This window comes from Canis lupus, chromosome 19, assembly GCF_048164855.1.
Source record: "Canis lupus baileyi chromosome 19, mCanLup2.hap1, whole genome shotgun sequence".
NCBI classification, from domain to species: domain Eukaryota; kingdom Metazoa; phylum Chordata; class Mammalia; order Carnivora; family Canidae; genus Canis; species Canis lupus.
In genome coordinates, this window is record NC_132856.1 from 58562420 (window position 1) to 58584127 (window position 21708).

The 21708-nt window shown below is 52.6% G+C and overlaps 1 protein-coding gene across 5 annotated transcripts in view; it reads right to left on the minus strand.

Annotated features, from left to right (window-relative positions):
• DOT1L (DOT1 like histone lysine methyltransferase) overlaps positions 1–21708 on the minus strand; it is a 64982-nt gene that overhangs the window by 29880 nt on the left and 13394 nt on the right. For 3 of the 5 annotated variants that reach the window (XM_072787965.1, XM_072787964.1, XM_072787967.1), the window contains exons 2-7: positions 19090–19133; positions 10705–10779; positions 7590–7653; positions 6200–6428; positions 3874–3968; positions 3297–3359 (exon numbers count right to left, since the gene is read on the minus strand). In XM_072787965.1, the coding sequence (XP_072644066.1) occupies positions 3297–3359; positions 3874–3968; positions 6200–6428; positions 7590–7653; positions 10705–10779; positions 19090–19133 (570 nt within the window). Of the gene's footprint in view, positions 1–3296; positions 3360–3873; positions 3970–6199; positions 6429–7589; positions 7654–10704; positions 10780–19089; positions 19134–21708 lie in introns of those variants that run through there. The other 2 variants (XM_072787966.1, XM_072787968.1) reach the window with 2 other exon arrangements.

Below are 21708 nucleotides of genomic sequence, written 5' to 3' on the forward strand. Positions count from 1 at the left end.
CAGCACATGCTCCCCACGCCCCCCGGAGCCAGGCTGCTCGAGACAGGACACCCTCTGGAAACAGGCAACAGAGCAGCAAAGGCACGGCGGTTGCCTGTCCTGCGGCCAGCTTTTTCCACACACCCACTGCCAAGGTCGTGCCCAAGTGTCCTTCAAGCCAAATTCTATTCCCAGCCACCTCACAGGGGCCACGGCAGGGCTAGCGAACAATCTACACCACACGAGACCTAAGGGATGAGACGGTTTCCACATGGGGAGGCCCGTGTGCCGACCACCACACCACGAGGCCCTGATGTGCCACTCACCCCAGACGGAGACAAGAGAAGGAAGGAGGACGGCGGAAGGAGAGGTGGCCCTCCCAGGCCTTACCCCTGCCCCTTGCCCCAGCCGTGAGGAGCATGCCTGAAGCTAAAACCAGCTACAAACAAAGTCCTGGAAGCCCTGCCTGGAGTACCAACGGCCATTTCTGAGAAACGTGGCACAACTTTTACACTGAGGGCTGGTGGCTGTTTGGCCTTCTCATCAGAAATAAGAAGTAGTTTAAGATGGGGAAACCTCCATTTCAGGAAGTCATGGACTCAGGAAAATGCGGGAAGCAACTCCCTGGAAATGGAGGCCAACTGGGCTTCCTGCACACGCAGCCGGAACAGCAGACACCAGGGAGCCTCAGACGTGGGGGCACGGGAGAGCACAAAGGCCGGACCGCTCGCCTTTCACACAAGGTAGAGAATTCCAGAGGAAACTGCCCCAGGAGACAAAGAGGAGAAGCCGGGCCCCAGTCTGGATATGCAAGTCCTGGCCCAGAAGAGCAGAACAGAAGCAAAGGGACACCCAAGGACGTTACAGGACGGACTACGGGCCAGGATCTCTCGTGGACGCAGACGCAGACGCAGTCTCAACAACACAGGTGAAAACCACCATGCACCACGACTGGGCGGGACTGACCCAACACACAAGGCCGGCTGGACACCCAATGCTCGCCACATCAACAGGCCGAAGAAAGATCACAGACAGGATTGCATCAACACACTCAGAAAAAGCATTTAACAAAGTCCAACGCCCATTCATAATGAAGATTCTCAGCAAATTAAGAAGGGGCTGTGTCAACCTGATAAAGAACACCCACAAAATACCTACAAACTCACATCACCTCCGTGGTGAGAAAGTGGAAGCTTTCCTGGTAAGATCAGGAACAAGGCCACCGCGCCCCTCTCACCACTGCTTTTTGGCAGCACGCTGTACATACCTGCTGTTACGCTGGCTATGCAGTGAAACAGGAAAAATAAAACATATGCAGATTGGGAAAGAAGACGTAAAACTGCCTCTGTGCACAGATTACACGATCATCAATATAGAAACTTTGAAAGAATCCAGAAAAACAAACCAACCTTCATCTAATAAGCCATTACGGCAACGTTACGGGGTAAAGGTGTTCCCGTTTGTGACCATGCAATGTACAGAAGCCAACTGCTTTCCTGTACATCAGCAACGGACAAGCGCAATTTGAAATAAAAAAGACAGTATCGTTTATACAAGCACCAAGACAGACAGACACACTGACAGACTTAGGTATAAATCCAGCAAAACACGTACAAGATCTACAGGAGACAAAACACCAAACTTAGATGAACAAAACCAGTGACAGACTACAAAGCGAGGCAGGCCACGTCCAACGGCAGGAAGACGAGATACTGTCCAGGGGTCAGTTCTTCCCAAGCGGACGTGCAGATTCAATGCCATCCCGACCCCAATCCCTGTGTGCTCTGAGATGGATACCCACAAGCTGACTCTACAGTTTATCTGGGGAGGTGAAGGCCCCAGAGCAGCCAGCACCACGTGGAAGAAGACCCAGGCCAGAGGACGGGCGGACGCTGCCCGAGTGAAGACTCGCTCCAGAGCCACGGTAGGCGGTTTGGGCTGCTGAGGGAGTGAACAGAGAGCAAAGGCTGGGCAGCAGGGCAAGGGCAGGGCTGCACTCACGGGGCACAAACAGGTAGGCCTCCACGTGCAGACAGAAGGATCCAGGGGCCAACCCCACAGCCTCCCAGTCCCACACACGAAACAGAGCTGTACGACTCCCAGAAGACACCAGGGAGCAAGTGCGGGTGACATCGGCCTTGGCGATGACTTTCAAACACTACATTTGTGCAAGCAGTAGCCATCAGGGCTGTCCTGAAGAAGGGGAAACCTGCCCTCTCCCTTTTTCCCCACACCCCAACCGACCCCCAGCCTGTGATCACAGGCTTTATTCTAGTCCCCTAACGCAACAAAGAACATCGATCGGTTCCAGCTCAACAGTCAACGCCCCACGCGATGGCTTGCTCTGGGCTGGTGACAACGGAGAGTACAAGAGGTGAACGCTTGTAAGACATCTCCAGGAAGGAGGAGCAACAGGGCTGGCCGTGGAACCAAGTGGAATCTCAGTGGTTTGGGCCTCGAGCTCTGGGTATGTGCAGGTAATGACCTGAGATGGGGAGAGAAGGATGAGTTAAAGATCCGGTCTGGACACACTCTGTCCGGGTGTCCCCGCAGTGGCCAAGTGGGTGCAGGCTGTACGGCCGCAGTGTATCCACAGCAACAGAGAGTAAAGGATGAGGCTTGGGCCCAGACACGTTTCAGGCCATGACCCAGATGCCCTGGACAGGAGGCCAGGGGTCTGGAATGCTGTTCGGCCAAGGAACATGGGCATCGCAAGGCTGGGCCGAGCAATGGAGGCTGAGGCACAGCAGCAGCCAAGAGAGCTGGGGGTGTGTGCCGCCCCAAACCTGAGCCTGGCCAGGAGGGACTCACGCTCAAGGTCTCATGCTGCCAGGAAGGCAAGAAGATGCTACTGAGCTGGCCAGCGGACAAGGGAAGAGGCCGCCTTGTCCATATCCCACTGCCCAGCCCTGCGCTGCTGCCACAACACACGCATGCACGACATGGAAAGAGGGCCCCTGAGACCCACCACGTGCCTGGAGACACGCTGCACACGATTGCCTTGGTGCAGCTGAGGGCTGGGAGAGAGGGGCGCCGCCATGTGCCACCTCTGCTGTCAGAGAGCGCGGGGTAGGTGCAGCTGTAGCCCCCCCAAGGAGGCCCAGAAAGGGTGGAAGAGGCAGGAAGAGAAGAGGGTACTGCTGATGCCGAGCGGGCCTTCCCCCAACAGCACTGCACGCCCAGCTCGGCCGTGCACACCGCGCTCCACGCAGGGAGGGCGTCCCCAGGAGCGAAGAAGAACGGCGGGTCAGGGGAGGAGGAGGCACGGAAATGGAGCTGGATCGTTAGCCGCAGGGGCATGGAGCGATGGCACTCACTGTGTATTCTGCATGCTTTTTTCCATACCATTTCATCCACTTCCTGAACTCTCGGTCCATGGTCTGCAAGGGAATGATCCGACAGCCCGTCAGCGCCTCCCCTCGGCCCCTTCCTGCCCCCACCCTGGGACAAGCTGGGGCTGCCCACCTACCAGCCCTCAACACAAGCCCTTTGAGAAGCCCCAGATAAGTCTAGGGGTCGCAGGGGAGGACACCCCGTGGCACCTGCAGCGTCCACCAGAAGTGTGGGTCACATGCTCTGGAGGCCTTTCTGGAGACGCATCTACCCCCTACAGACCCCATGGACCCCACCCCAGGCAGACAGGCCGAGCGGTGATGCCTGCTGACCACGGTGCGTCTGGAGGAGACAGGCCCAGCCTGGGGGAGACGAGGCTGTAGTCCTTGTTGGCAGCACACGCAGTGGGGCCCAGATGTGCATGCGGAGACCCAGCAGCCCCCAGAGCGCCCACCTCGTTCTGTCTTCCCTCCCAACGCCCCATGGGTCATGGCAAACAAGGTTCAAAATAACAGACACACACACATGCACACACACGTGTCCCACTCCAGAGTCACTCACCTCCGCGTACTTGGCTGGGATGTCAGCTTTCTCCACGCCATAGTGATGTTTGCAGTTGGTGGCCGCGGCGACCTGCAGCACAACCTGGCCCACTCCTTCAGAGAGAGAGAGGTACTGTCAGACGTACCCCCCTAACACAGAGGCGCCACCTACGCAGAGTCGAGGCCCCAGCCAGGCGGGTGCTGGCCATGGGGGTCAACGGACAGAGGCTCCTGGCTCTCCAAGAAGGTGCCAAGCACTCCCTAAGGTCAGTGAGGACAGGCTGGTGAGCTGAGCCCCCTCCAGGGGATGGCCATCTGGCTTACACTGCCTCGTGCAGACAACACTCCAGGGCTCCTGCAGTGGGAACCTGCTCTCTGTCTACGAGACCTACGTGGCATCAACTGTGCCGACACAGCTCCCCGAGACTCAGTAACACCTCCGGAAGGCTCCCGCGTTACCACCGCGGTGCGGCACGGCTGGCCAAATCTGAAATCACCCTGAGAATGCTCAGCATTGACTGGGGTTTGATGCGGGATTGGAGGTTGCGGGAGAAGCCCCCTGCACACAGAAACAGGGTCTCCAAACCACTGTCATCTGGTGGCATCACTGGGCAGCCCAACGAGCAGGCCCAACACACCAATACACCCAGCTGTCAGCGTCACGAGGGGCAGTCTGCAGGTGCTCCAGCGCCGCTGCGACACCATGTGCACCAGGAAGCTCCTTCCACTGTTGTGCCTCTGATACGTTCCGGGAACCTTTGAGTTCACACTTTGAATAGAATATACTCAAACAATAAAAGTAAGCACACCAGGGTGTTCGGCTGGCTTCCTTGGAGTACAAAACTCTCAATTTCAGGGTTGTGAGTTCAAGCCCCCCATTGGGGGTAGAAATTACTTAAATGAATAAAAAAAAATCTTAAGAAAGCGAGAAAGGGGGGGGAGGGAGGGAGGGAGGAAGGAAAAAGAAAGAGAAGAGAAGAAAGAGAAGAAAGAGAAGAAAGAAAAAGAAAGAAAAGAAAAAAGAAAAGAAAAGAAAAGAAAAGAAAAGAAAAGAAAAGAAAAGAAAAGAAAAGAAAAGAAAAGAAAGAAAAGTCCCACTATTTAGAAACACAGAGTAAATGCCAAGGCCCATAGCGAGAGGATGTAAGGGTCATGGACAGCGATGTGGAGGGTGTTAAGAGCTGGGTACGAGAAGCTGGGTGGGTACTTTTCAAGATTCCTAATTATTTTTTTTTTTTTAAGATTTACTTATTTATTCATGAGAGACACACAAAGAGAGAGAGAGGCAGAGACACAGGCAGAGGGAGAAGCAGGCTCCATGCAGGGAGCCCGATGTGGGACTCGATCCCGGGTCTCCAGGATCAGGCCCTGGGCTGAAGGCGGCGCTAAACCGCTGAGCCACCTGGGCTGCCCCTAAATCTTTTAGTACAGGTAAGTTCCATGGTCTTTTAGATAACTGATTTTAGAAGCACATGAATTCTTTTTTTTTTTTTTTCAGAGAGAGAGAGAAAGAATCCCAAGCAGATTCTCTGCTAAGTGCAGAGCCTGACACATGGCTCAATCCCACGACCCTGAGCCAAAACCAAGAGTCCAACGCTCCACCAACTGAACCACCGAGGCACCCCCGAAATATACACATTTATTAAAATGTGAATTTAAGTTAAATTAGAAAGGCTCAAACTAATGATGACATCAAACAAGTCCTCATCTGGTGTGCTGGCCCTTTTCCAAGCACCGAGGCCAGGCCGGTTTCAGACGGGACTTTGAATCTGCAGCACAAGGCTCTGTGTCAACCAAGGTCACATCCAGGTGGCAGAGCTGCCCCAGGGGAGGGCTGTGCACAGGGTTCCCATGTCAGCCCTGTCAGCTCGGCACGTCCCACTGGGAATCAACCAAGCCGAGGTGTTTGTTCAGTAAAGCTTATAGTTGATCGTGCGGACACCTGCGAGGCTAGGCCGAGGCCAGGCCCCTGCCCTCAGGAGACGGGAGATGCTGGTGCCGGAGGACCACCCATACACAAAGGAGGGGGCGGCTGGTGAGAGCCGGGGAGTGTGCAGGAGGGGCGAAGGCTCCCAGCAACATGGGGGGCTGGTCTGAGGTGGTCACTGGCATCCCCTCTGAGCCAAGAACAAGTCCCACAATATGAGTAGGGGTGAGAGACAGGGAGGGGCCCTTGAGAGCAGGAGGAACTGGCCTCTCCTCTGCACAGAGCACTGGCTTGCTGCACAGAGGGGCGACTCCCCGTGAGGAGCTGTGGGTGACACAAGGTGGTGACCGAGCTGTCCCTTCCATCTCCGGGGGCCTGGTAGCCTGGCGGTGCTTACAGCACGTCTGCTCACACTCACCACTGCCCAGGTCCACAAACAGGTCATCCTCGGTCATCTTGATCTCGTCGATCATCTGTGCGACCAAGTCAAAGGAGGTCTCCCCGTACACCTCCGGGGAGAAGGGCTCATAGTTGTTGAGCTTCTCGGGGTCCGTCACCGAGTGGTTGTACACCTGCTGCAGGATGTGCCTCAGGAGCCCGTTGGACGGCCGAGTGTTCAGTTTCATGGGCTGAGTGGTCCCCTTCCACTAGGACATTAGATAAAACACCAGCACATGTCACATAAGTGACGGCCCAGGCCCGCACCCTGTTCAGCTCATGCAGCCCGAGGAGGGAGTCGGCCCTGGGGCGCCTCTGAGGCCTGGTGCCCTAACCTTTCAATCTGCCCACTTTAGACTCCCGGCAGCCGTCCTTCGGCCACCTGCAGCCTGTGACGGCAGCACCGATGGCTCCCAAGGGCCCTCCCAGCCTAGGGCCAGTCCTCCGCCGTGCAGGTGAGTAGCGGCTGCCCACTTTGAGCGGCCCAGGTCAGCCCCAGGCCCCACCTTCTGCCCAGGACAAAACCAAGGGGAGGGCTCTGGACCAAGGCAGTGGGTGGGGACCCACACAGCTGACACCCAGAACTTCTGTGAACCCCGGTCTCCGGCACAGGAGGCCCAGACATGCTCGTCTGACTCAGCATCCCTCTCCCCTCTCATCAGTAACAGTGATGGGGATGACTGCCAGGTCCTCGGTGCTGCACGGCCCAACACCCTGCCATAGCTCCCCTGACAGCAAGGCTCTTGCCAGAGAACCGCCCCCTCACCAGGAGCCCATGCTGCCTAGACAGTGAAACATCCTTGGGAACAGGAGTGACACACTCACTAGAACCACTTCGTGGCGGGGCATAACCTGGCTGTCTGTTCTTTGCCAAGCGAAGGCTCCCCAGACCCCAGCACGGCAGAGAGAGAGGTGAGGACAGAGCGCCAGGCCTCTCCATAATCAGAATGTCCGAAAGGGAAGGCAGGAAAACACTCCTAACACAACTGGCTGAGGGACAGGAGAAGCCCCGGGCAGGCCCCTGACCGCACCCACCTGTCTCAGCCTGTGGGGACGGGGCACCGATGTGAAGGTACATATGCACTTGAGACCCTGGGGATGCCCACCCAGCATGCTGGGGACAGGGGCTGAGAATGCACCCCACCCCCAGCCTGCTCCCAACAGCAGCACCCCAGGTGCCTCCCACTGGTGGTCAGCAGTACCCGGCCCCACGCCACAGTGTGAACCCCCACACTCCGGGGTGGTCGGCAGGGGTCTGTGAGGCGTGTCGTTAAAACCACCCAGGAAACTTGATGGGCAGCTGGGCTGAGCACTCCAGCACATGCCCCCGATAAGCAGAGGGGTATGAGGGGAGGACAGAGGCCACCTACCAGCTGGTGGATGCTGTCGATGGCACGGTTGTATTTGTCACAGAGCCTCTGCATGCTTTCGAAGCTGAAAAGGCAAAGGAAAGGCGCCGGTCACTATGGAGCTCAGAACAAGCCACAGGGGCCTGGCGGGGCTCTTGGGGGGCGGGGGTTGGACGGCTCATGGACAGGCAGAGCCAGCTCTCCCCTGGTGAGAAGGAAGAGGTCACACGTGCACAGCAAGGCTGAGCCAAGAGTCTGGGGCTGAAGCAGTCTGGCTACGTGGCCAGATCATGTATCTCAGGGCAGCCTGCAGAGACCATGGATCACGGGTCAACGGTGTGCCCAGCAGGTGTTAGGTGAGAAAAGGGGCTCTGCACAGCCTTCATGAAGCCCTGCAGTCAGGACCCAGGCCGGCCCTGACTCCCCACCCAGTGGGCTGGGCCTACTGCCCTAGGGCAGTGTGCATGAGCCTTACGGGGTCTTCCTTCCCTGGCTGGAGGGGGCCTCCATCTCGGGACGGTCATGGGGGCCACCCAGCAGAGGAAAGGGCCCCCTACTCTCAGGCTGGCAGAAGAGGACACTGCCCAGCACCTGCCCCTACAGTTTCCAACACTTTCAAAGATGTAAGTAGCATGTTATTAGAGGCCTAATGAGAACCTGCTTGGCAGTTTTTCAGTGAGACCGGACTCTCCCAAACCTATCATTTTTACTCTAGATATGACTTTCAATGAAATCCCCTAACCCAGGACACTGTACAAAGCCTGGGGACATCTGCAGACATTCTGGGTGCTCCTGGCATGGAAGGGGTGGGGCCAGGGATGCTGGTCTGCCTGTGACAGTGCCCGGGATGCCCCGCTGAGAGGGACCTGCCTGATATGGGAGAGTGCAGGGGTGGGGGGTGGTGGGGACACACGCTTCACGTGTCTGTGCTGTACTGGAGAGGGAGTCACCCAGGGGGCTCTTTCTGTAACACCTACATGCGTATACAGCAGCAAGGAGGCTCCCTCCCTGAGCTGGACGCCAGGAGCCCGGAAGAGGCCCCTATGCACATGGGACACAGGAAGCAATGACCACACAATGGCTTGGGGACACACATTGCTCCCCAAGCCACCGCCCCACTGTCTCCTGCATCTTTGCTGGTGGCCTGCCCTTCATCCCTCAACCTGTGATCCCTGGTTTCTCATGCAGCCTTCAGGGGAAAACCATGGCACTACTTTTTAATTCTATTTCCTTGTGGTTCCCCTCGCCCTGGACAGCTGTGAGCACCCAGGCCTCGCCCCCGCCCTCCCCCACCCCCAGAGGAGGCCTGCCCCTAGAAGGATGCACAGACGCTGTAGCAAAACTACCCTCATGAGATCCACCCCAGGAGCTCACGAGCACCTTCCCTTTACAACAGAAGTAGAAGGATTCAACTAAGCTGGCTCTGCTATAGCAAGTCCAAGGTCTCCCATACGACAGCCGTGATGGAAAAGCGAGAGAAGTGGAGAGCAAGCAGGAATAGCAGCCGCTACCAAAGCCTGATGGGTCCTCACAAAGGACAGTGACAAAGCAACCCCCAGGGTAACGTGGTGAAATCAGGACACAGGACAGACACAGGTGCTGCAGGTGGTTTAGCCACCTCCCCAGCTCAGTGCCAAGCCAGGTGGAACCAGGACGCAGGAGTCCACAGCCCCCGCAATGCTCTCAACCCTGGAGTCCAGTGTCTGGGTGACACTCCTTCACCCTCCTAATTTGTAAAATGAAAGATCCAAGACCTGTGACCCCTGGTTTCTCATGCAGCCTTCAGGGGAAAACCATGGCACTACTTTTTAATTCTATTTCCTCGTGGTTCCCCTCGCCCTGGACAGCTGTGAGCACCCAGAACTCGGCCCACCCCAGAGGAGGCCTGCCCCTGGAAGATGTACAGACGCTGTGGGCGGGCCCTGCCGCCACATTGCCTGAGAGAAATGGGGATGCCCCACCACAAACCTGACCCCGCGGCCACACTAGGCCCTCGGATGGATGCCTCCAGACTGGCTGCCCACTGCCCACTTCCAGTCTTTCCTAAGCCATCTGAGTACAGGACGGAAGAACCTCAAACACCCCCCCTTCAAATAACTTGTAGCAAAACTACTCTTAATAGCCCTGGCTGCTCCTGGCCAGGCACAGAGCAGTCAACCCATTACTGAAGGTGTGTTTCCCTGGCCAAATGGCTAATGTCCAAACGTCAGCGCTTGGGTACACTCTCACCCTGGAAGCGGGAGAGGTTCACTCCAGTCCTCAGTGCGGGCCCATGCTGCCAGCTGCACGCACACCACGTGACACTCTGGATGAGGAGTGAGCATAGTTTTCTTTCTCAAATGCTGGGCTCATGATTAAATGGGGAACAAGGCAGGAGGCCAGGGGACCGGATCGGGGCTGACAAACAGACCAAGAAGCCCTTCAAACACAAAAGCAAGACCAGGTGAACACCCCACCTGGGAGCCAGGTCCTAGTAGGGGCTTTGGGCCTCTTCTGGGCTGCACCCCTTATCAAGAGCAAGCTATCAAAGCCCACAGATGACTACAGTCCTTCAGGGAAGACTTCAGTGCCGATTCTAAGCCTGCCAAGAGCTAAAACGGCAGGAGCACGGAATGTCAGCCTTCCTTCTCAAAGAGAAACAAAAACTCCAGGCAGGCATTCCAGAGATGGCCTCGCCCTTCTCCACCCACAGAACTCTCCTCTGAGATCCAGGACGTGCCTGCAGGAAACTATGAGAGGTAGCCAAGGGGCTGGACACACAGTGACAGACCAAACCCAACTGGGCCCCAGACGGACTGGCCAGAGCCCGAGCCCTGGGAGGCCAGCACAGAGGCTCCCGGGTGGGAACGCTGGCTGCTGGTGGCCGCCCGCAGGGAGGACGGCCACTCGGCGGCTAGCTCAGCCTGACTTCACACATACCAGGCGCCGCTTCCGCAGTGTGGCATTTCCAATTACGTCCTTGCTCTGACAGCCTCTGCCAATATTTGATAAACATTTCCTACCAAAATAACTTTGTGGAGGCGACAGCCAACTCTAAAAGGAAATTTCAGACCAGCTTGCACCGTCGAAGAAGAGCTGATCAGAGGTTGTGTCCCCAGCAAGCATGGAGAGGCAACTCGGGCAGAGCTCTGCTCACCTTTTGGTGTCGTAGTCGATTAAAACGTAATTCTCCATAGCAAGCTTGAGGTCTGGGATCTCTTCACAGACCCATCTGAAACACAAAAAAGCAGAAACAACAGTGAAGAGTATTCTTCACGCTCTATTTTTTACTCTCAACTGTGTCACTGTTTACTCCCAAACACTTAAAAAAAAAATCCTCATCATTCAACTCAAAATGCACAAGAGAAACTAGTGTAAGAGAAAATGCGCATTACTTCAGGGTAAACCATGTGATGCCATGGATGAAGCTGCGCTTCACGCGTGGTCTGGGGAGCTCCCGTCCCTGTGTCACTGTCAGCTGCTGGGGGCTCCTGGGGGCTCCTGGCCCATGAGGGACAGAGCCAAGGAAAGCAGCCTACTTCGGGCAGAGAACCTGGATGGCAACACGTGCACCGGGAGCCAGCAGCTGTCAGGCCATGCGTTACCCAACCCCAGGACACGGGGGCTTCTTCAGCTAACACGCTACAGTAAACAGACACAGAGGTAGCCTACACAGTAAAGGACAGAAACACACACCTGCCAACCCCAAGGCGTCACCCTTGCTGGATCCCAATGCAACCCTGACAAAGAGCCTCGGGAGAGGAGTCGATGCTACAGATCTTCCAGAGAAAACACGGGACGTGATGGAAAACGTCCTGCCAAGGGATGTGAGGACTTAGATGAAATGAACTAATTCCTGGAAAGACACATGAGCAAAACTGACACAAGAAGAAAGGGAATCTCGGAACAGCCCTGAGCCTACTATACACCTAGATTGCCTCGCTGCTCAAGCACGTTCCCACAGACACGTCAGGTCTCGCTGGCCTTGCTGCACAGTTCTACCAGACATTTAAGCAGGAGTGACACTAATCGTTCTCAGTTTTATGAGGCCAATGTTACCCTGATACCAAAACCAGAGGGAGGCAAAACTGGAGTAGAACAGGCTATCTACCCACCAATATCCCTCATGAACACAGACACAAAAGTCCTCTAAAAACACTAGTAAACTGAAGTCAGCAATACATGCTAATCAGGTGGGGTTTATGGCAGGAAAGAATCACTACTCCTCACCTTACCTAACAGTATAAAGGGTAAAAAGTGATCATCTCAACAGATACAGAAAACGTCTAAGACAAAACCCAAGCCCCAGGCAGGATAAAAACTCTGAGGAAGCAAGAGGTGGAGTGAGGTGGGGCTGTGACCACATGCCCACTGTCCTGCTCTGCCTGTGGCCTCCCTGCCAACTCCACTTTGTGGGGACGCGAGGTCTCCAGTAGGAGGGAGGGATGCCCTGTGCTGTCCTATGGGCGTCCCATATCCCTGTGTCCCTGTGTCCTTGAGCCAGACTCCCTCACCAGAGCAGGAAGCAGGTGCTGAGTCCAATTAGCAGTTTCCTTCATCATCATGTCCCACCAGTTCCCCCCAAAACACACACACACACACACACACTCCCACCTCATACTCTGGAGCCCCTCCCCACAAGACCCCTTCACACTCACAGTCACCAGAGCCAATGCCCACCTCCAAGCATCAACCTGCCCAAGGGTCCCTCTAATACATCCGAATTTTCCCTCCCTTCCCTCCTCATGAGCATGTCCTTGCGGTAAACTCTCTGCTCAGCAGCACACATGGTGCACGTCAGGAGACCTGACAGTACAGGAAGGTACAGGTCCTACGGATGCCACCACACCACTGGTGCAGGACTGAGCACTCCCAGAAGGGTGGGGACAGGCAAGGACACAGGCCACCACCATTTCCCTTCAACACCCTACGACAGGCCCCAGCCAGCAGCAAGTGGCAAGAAAAATAACTAAACAGTATAAAGACTAAAAAAGAAGAAGCGAAACGTCTCCATTCACAGACACACAATACGATACACAGGCCATCCCCTAAGAATTTATATAAAAGCTTCTAGAATTTACATGAATTGAGCAAGGTCACAAGACATGAGGTCAATGGGCAAAACTGAACTATGTATGCATATACCAGCTCCGAAGAATTGTTAAAATTTTTAAATGCCATTTAAAGTAACAGTAAAACATAAATACCTAAGGATAATTTTTTAAAAGATTTACTTATTTATTTTAGAGATAGTGCATTCAGGGGCAGGGCAGAGGCAGAGGGAGAGAGAGAATCTCAAGCAAGCTCTAGCCCAGCGCAGAGCCCAACCCAGGGCTCGATCTCACAACCCTGAGATCACAACCTGAGCTGAAACCAAAAGTTGTATATTAAGTGACTAAGCCACCCAGGCACCCCATTAGTGATGAATTTAATAAAAATTTTCCAAGACTTCTAATATTGAAAACTATAAAACATTGCTGAGACAAATCAAAAATGAAGGAAAGCAAGGGAAACTATGTTCATGGAACAGAACACTCGACGTTGTTAAGATGACCCTTCTTCCTGGACTGAACTGCCAACTCGAAGGAATTCCTAGAACAAGCCCAGTAGGCCTGCTGAGAAACAGACAAGCTGATTCTACAACTAACATACAAAGAGAATCTGAGAGCCTACATAATCTTTAAAAAGAACACTGTTAAAAGATTTAACTGCCTTATTTTGAGACCCACTGTAAATCTCCAGTAACCAAGAGAATGTGTTGCTGGAATACAGAAGAGAGAGATCAATGAGCCAGAGCACAGAACAGAGGCAGACTTACATCTCAACGGGCTGACTTCTTTTTTTTTTTAAGATTTTATTTATTTATTCATGAGAGACACACACAGAGAGAGGCAGAGACACAGGCAGAGGGAGAAGCATGCTCCACGCAAGGAGCCTGATGTGGGACTGGATCCTGGGTCTCCAGGATCACACCCTGGGCTACAGGCGGTGCTAAACCGCTGCACCACTGGGGCTGCGCCAATGGGCCTGCCCTCAACAGGCTGACTTCTGATAAAGGCACCAAGCCAGTCTGATGGGGAAAAGGAAGTCTTTTTTAATAAATGAAGCTGGAACAACTGAATAGAAAAAAAAAAATGAATCTTAATCCCCACAAATATAAACCCCCATTTGACATACACAAATATCCATTCACAATTGATCTTAAACCTGAACACAAAAGCTGAAACTACAAAGCTTCTTGAAGAAAACAAAAGAGAATACCTTCGTAACTTGGGCAGGAAAAGTCTCCTGGACGTGACCCAGAAGAGTAACCACCAAAAAATGAACTGACACACTGAAGACGTCCACTAGTCAAGTGGAAGCAGCACTATGCGTAATACAGTATTCTCATGGGGCACTCACTGCCAGAATATGTCAAGAATTCTCACAACTCAGCAAGAAGAAGACAAACAACTCCATCTCAAAAAATAGCACAAACTACTCTCCAATAAAAAGAAACCAGAGCTCCTCAGAGATGTGGCTGATTCAAAGGTTTGGAACATGGGAAATTCAAGATGACTCTGAAGCATCTGTGGTTCTAGAAAGTGAGGATGTACTCAGGAAGGCGGGGCAAGGACAGGGCACACACCGAGAGAGCCCCAAATGGCCAGCAGAGGAACAATGTGAGTGACAAAATAGCAGTAGTGGGTTATAGCCCACAGAATGAAATAAATACATATGGAAGAACAGCTCTTCCTTATAGAAGACTCGCAGTCCAAAATGTGAAGAGAATGAGGAGAGAGAAACCCACCTTTAGAACAAAGCAGTAACCAGCCACGGCAGGTGAGACCCACCTCTGGACACCAAAATCTGCGGTAAAAGTCCAAGGAAAGATGAGGTATTTACATGGTCTCCAAGGATCTCCTCCAAGGTATTTATTAATTAAAAAGGGAAAAACACTGGGCAGGGGGATGGGTAACTGGGTGATGGGCACTGAGGAGGGCACTTGATGAGATGAGCACTGGGTGTTACACTATATATATGTTGGCAAATCAAAATTCAGTCAAAAAAAAAAAGGAAAAACACGGACTACACATCAGAGAAACATGGTAGACCGGGTGAGCAAGGTTAAGGTCACCACAGTAAGACAAGGCCTGCACTGAGGGCTCTTATCATGAACAGAGACTTTTTGTCAAATGCTTTTTTTGCACCTGTTCCCTATCATTCAGAAACACACCACAGATACTGTTATTTCGTTCATAAACACCTCAGCACTCATCTGTAAAACTTAAAGACTACTTCTTTTAACACAACTACAGCGCCATGCTCACACCTAGGAAAAACAATACCAAGGACAGCAGGGAATTTCCTCAAACTCAAACAGACCATCTATGAAAACCTAGAGCTTTTACCACTTCTACACAAAATTGTGTTGATCCTAGCCAATTCAATAAGGCAAAGAAAATAAATAAAATCATAAAGACTGAAAGAAGTCTTTATGTCATAAAGACATAAAGAAGAAGTGAAACTATCCCTATTCACAGATGATATAGTTATTTCTACAGCAAGTCCTAAGAAATCTACAAATCAAGTACCAGAATCAATAAATTTAGCAAAAGTCATGGTTAATATATGAAAATCAACTGCATTCTTATTAGCAGCAGGCAAATGAAAAATAAAATTTAACACAGAATCTCATTTACAATGGTGTCAAAAACTTAACTACCTATCTGGGACTAAAGCTAACAAAAGGTGTTCAAGATCCCACACTAAGATAAAAGAGCACTGCTGGGAGAAATGTGGAAAGATCTAAGTAAGCAGAAAGATATACCATGTTCATGGGTTGAAAGATCCAGTATTGGAAGGCTCAATGGCCAATCTCCAAATCACTATTGATTCAATGCAATTCCTGACAAAATTATGCAAAAATCAACAAGCTGATTCTAAAATTCATATGGAAATGCAAAGGAGATGGAATAACCAAAGCAGTTGGAATAACCAAAGCAGTACTTATTATTATCATCATTTTTTCAAGTAAGCTCCACACCCACTGTGGAGCCCAACATGGGACCCGAACTCCAACTCTGAGATCAAGACCTGAGCTGAGATCAAGAGTTGGATGTCTGGGATTTTTAAAAAGATTTTATTTATTTATTTGACAGAAAGAGAGAGAGAGAGCACAAACAGGAGGAGCACCAGGCAGAGGGAGAGGAAGAAGCAGGCTCCACGCTGAGCAGGAAGCCCCACGTGGGGCTCTATCTCAGAACCCCGGGATCATGACCCAAGCTGAAGACAGATGCTTAACCAGCTGAGCTACCCAGGTGCCCCAAGAGTTGCTTGTTTAACTGGCCCACCCAGGCACCCCACCAAATTACTATTTTAAAAGAAGATCAAAGGTGGGGAACTTACTCTGCCCAATTTCAACATTTACTATACAGCTAAATTATTTTTTTTAATTTTTTTTAATTTATTTATGATAGTCACAGAGAGAGAGAGAGAGAGAGAGGCAGAGACATAGGCAGAGGGAGAAGCAGGCTCCATGCACCGGGAGCCCGATGTGGGATTCGATCCCGGGTCTCCAGGATCGCGCCCTAGGCCAAAGGCAGGCGCCAAACCGCTGCGCCACCCAGGGATCCCAATACAGCTAAATTAAGCAAGTTTTTCTTTGGTGAAAGAACACAGACGTGGGTCAGCAGAACAAAACCAAGCCTAGAAATAAACCAACTCCTACACTGTTAACCGACTATTGACAAAAGTGATAAGGAAATTCCATACAGAAAGGGCAGTCTCATTAACAAATGGTGCTGGAAATATTGGACACCCACATGCAAAACAATCAACTTCAACTCATACCCTGTACCATATGTCAAAATTTACTCAGAATGAACAAAAAAAGTTAAATAGAAAACCTAAACCATAAACCTTCTAGAAAGCATAGAAAAAAATGCTTGTGATCTCAGATTTGGCAAATATTTCTTAGGAGGCAGAAGACACAAATTATAAAAGAAAAATGTGTACAAACTGGACTTTTATTAAAATTTAAGCTATCTATGCTTCAAAAGACACTGTTAAGAATATGAAGAGGTAAGCCAGAGACTGGAAGAAAACATTTGCAAAATACACATTGATACAGGACTAGTAACGAGAATAGGTAAAGAATACTTAAAATTCAATAGCAAAAGATAGAGAACATCATTAATTATTAGGAAAATGCTTATTATTATTATTATTTAAAGATTTTTTTATTTATTCATGAGAAACACTGATAGAGAGGCAGAGACACAGAGGGAGAAGCAGGCATCTTGCAGGGAGTCCGATGTGGGACTCGATCCCGGTACCCTAGGATCATGCCCTGAGCCAAAGGCAGATGCTCAACTGCTGAACCACCCAGGCGTCCCAGGGAAATGCAAATTAAAACCACAGCGAGATACCACTACTCAGCTCAAATTAGACCAGCACAACCAAACCATGTCAATAGCACATGCTGGTGCGTTGGGGAGCTACTGGGACCTTCCTGCATGATCCCTTTGGAAAACATCCTGGTAGTTCATCTTAAAGTAAGTTGCTAGAAAACCCAGCAATTCCACTCCTGGGTATTTGCCCAAAACAAACAAAAAACATATCTACTAACAAAACCCACGTGAACATTCCTAACAGCTTTATTTATAATCACCAAAGTCAAAAACAGCCCAAATATGGACATCAATCTGGTGGGATGAACAAACTATAATTCCCTACAGTGGAACACTCCTCAGTAACAGAGGTAAAATGACTAAAAAATTACACACAACAACAGGGAGAATCTCAAAATCATGTGCTGATTGAAAGCAATCGGGGGAGAAAAACATATGCACAGAACGAGTCCATTGGTAAAGTTCTAGAGCATGCAGAGTAACCTGCAGTGGCAGAAAGTGGGTCGGGGCTGCCTGGAGACAGTGGCGGAGGGAAGGTAGCAGGGGACGCAAGGAGGCCCATGTGGCTGACGGAGACGCCCGCTACTGAGGCTGCCTCACACATGTGCGCACACACCCACATCGGTCAGAGCGTGCACCGTGCCTGCCTATGCTTTCTTGTACTCCCACTGTATCTCAACTGCATCTTTTAAAAGTATAAACACAGAAAAGACTACAGTGGATGGAGGTACAGATGACACTTGAGGGCAATGAGTGGGTCACTGTGAGGCTGCGTGGTGAGTACATGGGTTCGTGACAGCCTCTGCCTACCACTCTATCTGCTGGGAATTCTCCATTATAGAAATTAAATTAAGAGACCATCTCACCAGTGAACAGAATTTGCAGAGACAAAAAGGAACAAGGTGACGTTATTTTGAGACTCAGGACGTGAGGCTCAGGCCACGGCCAGCTCCAGGAGAGGACAAGCCACAGCAAACAAAGGGCTGGCTGGGCAGCTGCAGCACTGGTGCTGACCCCCTGCAGCGCAGGGACAGGCACCCTGCTTGGCGGATGAGAAACCGGCATAGAGGCCACTGGGGCTCACGCCAGGCCACCTGACTCAGAGCTCTCCTGGTAACCACAACACTCCCACTTCCTAACCAGCAACCTTCTTTAAAAATAACATAAATCAAACTAAGGCAACTAATGAACACTATTGATTGCTTTCAGGCCCACCCTGCAACATTTACACGGATTATTTCATTTAAATTGAAAACAATCTGGCAAGGAGGCATTGCGTGGCCCCAAGAGCAGAGCATGTAGGTTCACTGCCCAGCTACCACGCGGCAGGGAAAGGACTCCCATCGCAGCTGGACCTCACACCCCACCTTTCTCACAGGGCACCAGAGCCTAGCCCTGCCACCGGCCACTGCAGGTTCATGCAGACATCATGACCAGGGCCCAGGTGGTTGCTACATGGTTAAGGATTAGGGGGACCAACACAGCAACCGAGGCCAAAGCCACACATACACATGAACGGCTTTAGTGCAGACGCTCAGAGAAGGATGGGGTCTCTGAACACAGACGTGTAGAGCAAGCAGCAGTTACAGAATTGCGCCCAGCAGCCACGGCCAGCACTTCGGGGGTCCTTCCAGACCCCAGGCCAGCACGGGAGAAAGCCCACCAGAAACAGAAGGGCAGGCAGCCTTCATGCAGGTTCCGTCAAGGCCGCCTGCCTGAGGGGGTGGGGGGCAGACCTTTTCTCCGCACTCAGAGAACAAGCCAGCGGAAGGCTGTCCAGGCTACCGAGGGCAGGAGCAGCCGCAGGAGAGCTGAGTCAGCACCAAATCCAAGAGGGGGGAGAGGGAAGCAAGGTGGAGAGGGGAGGTGAGAGCCCCCAAACCCTGCCAGCTGGGCAATTCCCTCCCCTTCCACAAGAAGAAGCCAAGGCTCAGAGAAGCACCGAGACCTGTTCGGAGCCACATGCAGACGACCTGGACTCCTCTGACCAAGCTGTCACTGCTTCTCAAGTCTTCTCGAGGTGCTCGCCGTGGAGCCACGGAGGGCAAGGCGGGGTCAAAGGCAGGTAAGCCCAGAGAGCACAGGTGGGGTGGCCTGCCTGGGGGCCCACCCTGTGAGGCCCCGCCCACCCCGGCAGGTGCCGCACTCACCGGATGGTCTCGATGATTTCATGAGCAGCATCGTGGTGTTTGTCCTGAAAGACAAAGGGACAGGGTTTACACCCTCCAGTGGTGCAGGGTGCGGGGACCCGGCAAGGCCAACGGACAGCCCCAGCCCGGGGCATGAGAGGCTGCTCTGGGACCCCTGCCCACACTGGACACACTACCCCTGAGGAAGACCTGTTCCAACGGCACTCCATCCCGCAGCGGGCAATGGGGAAGGGGCCTGGGATAGTCTATGCCCTGACCCTCCTGTCCCCACCCCGCACCCACCACTCTGCTGACCCCCACCCGCACCCCCATGTGCTCCTGCAGCCTGGAAGCCACAGTCCTGGCTCTGACTTACTGAACCTCTCCAAGCCTCTGTTTTCCCATCTGTAAAATGGGGAAACACCAGTAACACAACAGTAGCGTGGCCGTCCTCCCATAGGAACACAGACTAACCCCACCACTGATCAGGACAGGTCCCCACCATGCCCGCTGCACAGGGCTCACCACTGCTCCTTCCTCAGAGGAGGCAACTGAGTGATCTGGGCAGCCAACTGACTCCAGACCTTGCAGAAACCAGGACCAGATGTCCCGAGAGGCCTTTCCTGGCCCTGTCGCTCCCTGATACAAGCTCTGGAGCACTCCGCCACTGCTCCACAGAGGGTGTATACACACCCTGCCATTTGCACCACCTTACAACAAACGCCTGGGGGCAAGAGCCTGGGCTGGGGGGGCCTAGAGCAGTGCCTCCCCCACATCCTTCAGTAAGTGTCAAAACAACTCTGAGTACCCGTGTGCCCTAACCTTGCTTCCATAGGGACAGCTCTATCAGGATAGAATTCTCACAGAACAGAGCTCGCCCACTTCACGCACGAAACTCCGTGGCATTGCAGAACTTCCAGGATTGTACAAGCAATGCACCAATTCCAGAACCACCCTCATCACCACAAAAAGATATCCTGCCCCCAACAGCCATCACTCCCCAGCCCCTGGCAATCACTAATCCACTTTCTACCTCTGTGAAAGTGCCTGCTTCTGGACACTTCACATGAATGGAATCACACATTGCATGGCATTTTGTACTAAGCCTTATTTTTATTAAGGCCAATGAAGAACCATCCCTTCAGTGTTCTTAATAATGTCCTCCAACTAAGGATCAAATGACAAACGTTACTTGCAGTCCAGTTATTTGGATGTGGCACGGCGGGGGGACAAGACAGCAAACAGGCAGCCGGCTTGGGTGGCACCGTGCAGCCCAGTGGACCCAAACGAGGGGCACCTGACTGGCAGCATCAGCACGATCTGTCAAGTCAGAAACTTGGGCTGGGGACTGCCAGTGGGAACCAGCGGCCCCAATATCTCATGTCAGAAGACATATGGCAGCAGCTCTGCTGGGCACGTGAAGACAGCTTTGGCCCAACTTCAAAAGATCTGAAAAGAACGACGGGAATTGGCAGGAAGGAGAGCTGCCTCGCAGGCCCAGCACTACATGCACTCGGCCTTCTGACACAGGAGCCCCGGCTCTATTGGTGGGCCATGCCAACCTGCGCAATACCCTCTGGGTCCCAGGGAAGCGGGAACACACCCACTGCTCCGATTCACTGGGAGGGTGGACAGGAGTGAAGAGCTGGGTGACCCCACAAGGGAACATAGCTTCTCTGCTCATCTTAGCCTCTTCTTCACACCTCCTGCCTCACCAAATGCTAAGCCCCTCTCACCTGAGCACCAGCGGAACCTTCAGAGTCCCTACAAACCCCTCGTGGGCATTTCCCTACTATATCGTGAGACGTTTGGCACTATATTGTGCTCGGACGGCTTGCCCAGAAGCCCACGCCACTGAACACCAGAGTGCCCCATGAAGTGCCATCCTTCCACATAGCTTGACCAGCGGGCGTCCAGGCCCATCACTGCGCTCACCTATCAGCTCAGCCCGTGGCCCTCAAGATCTACACCTGCCATCCAGGCAGCAGCAAGGTGGGAGATCTGATAGCCACAGCAGTGGGAGTGCCCGACACACACATGGAAGTGTGTAACATATCCACTGAGCTCAGGTGTGCCAAGCCCTCTCCATGTGCATGGCCAGCAGTCCATTTTGCAGATGGAGACACTGAGCACCAACTTGCGCAGAGAGCCACAGCTCTCACGAGGCAGCGGTGGGACCTGAAGCAAGACCAGGAGACAAGTGGCACCCAATGCTTTGGTGAGGAGGGTGCAGGGCAGAGGGGAGGCAACCACAGTCCCTGCCTGGCAGCGACACACCCACTCCCAGAATGATCATGTTAACCTCCGCTTTATGGAGGTGGGGACAGGTAAGTTGCACTTCATCCAAATGAAACAAAGATGCTTCCAAGGACAGCATCAAGAAAGCGGAAAGACAAACCACAGAATGAGAGAAGAATTCTGCAAGTCCTCTCTCTGGAAAAGCATCTGTGTGGGTCACAGGCATGCCTCACTGGGCTGCACTGTGGAAACGGGGTGCTTTTACATGCTGAGGGCTACAGCCCCCAGGACGAGCACATCTATTAGCACTGTCTGTCCAACAGCAGTTCCTCCCTTTGTGTCTGCATGTCCCATTTTGGTAATTCTCACAGTATTTCAAACTTCTTCTTGTTATATTTGCTA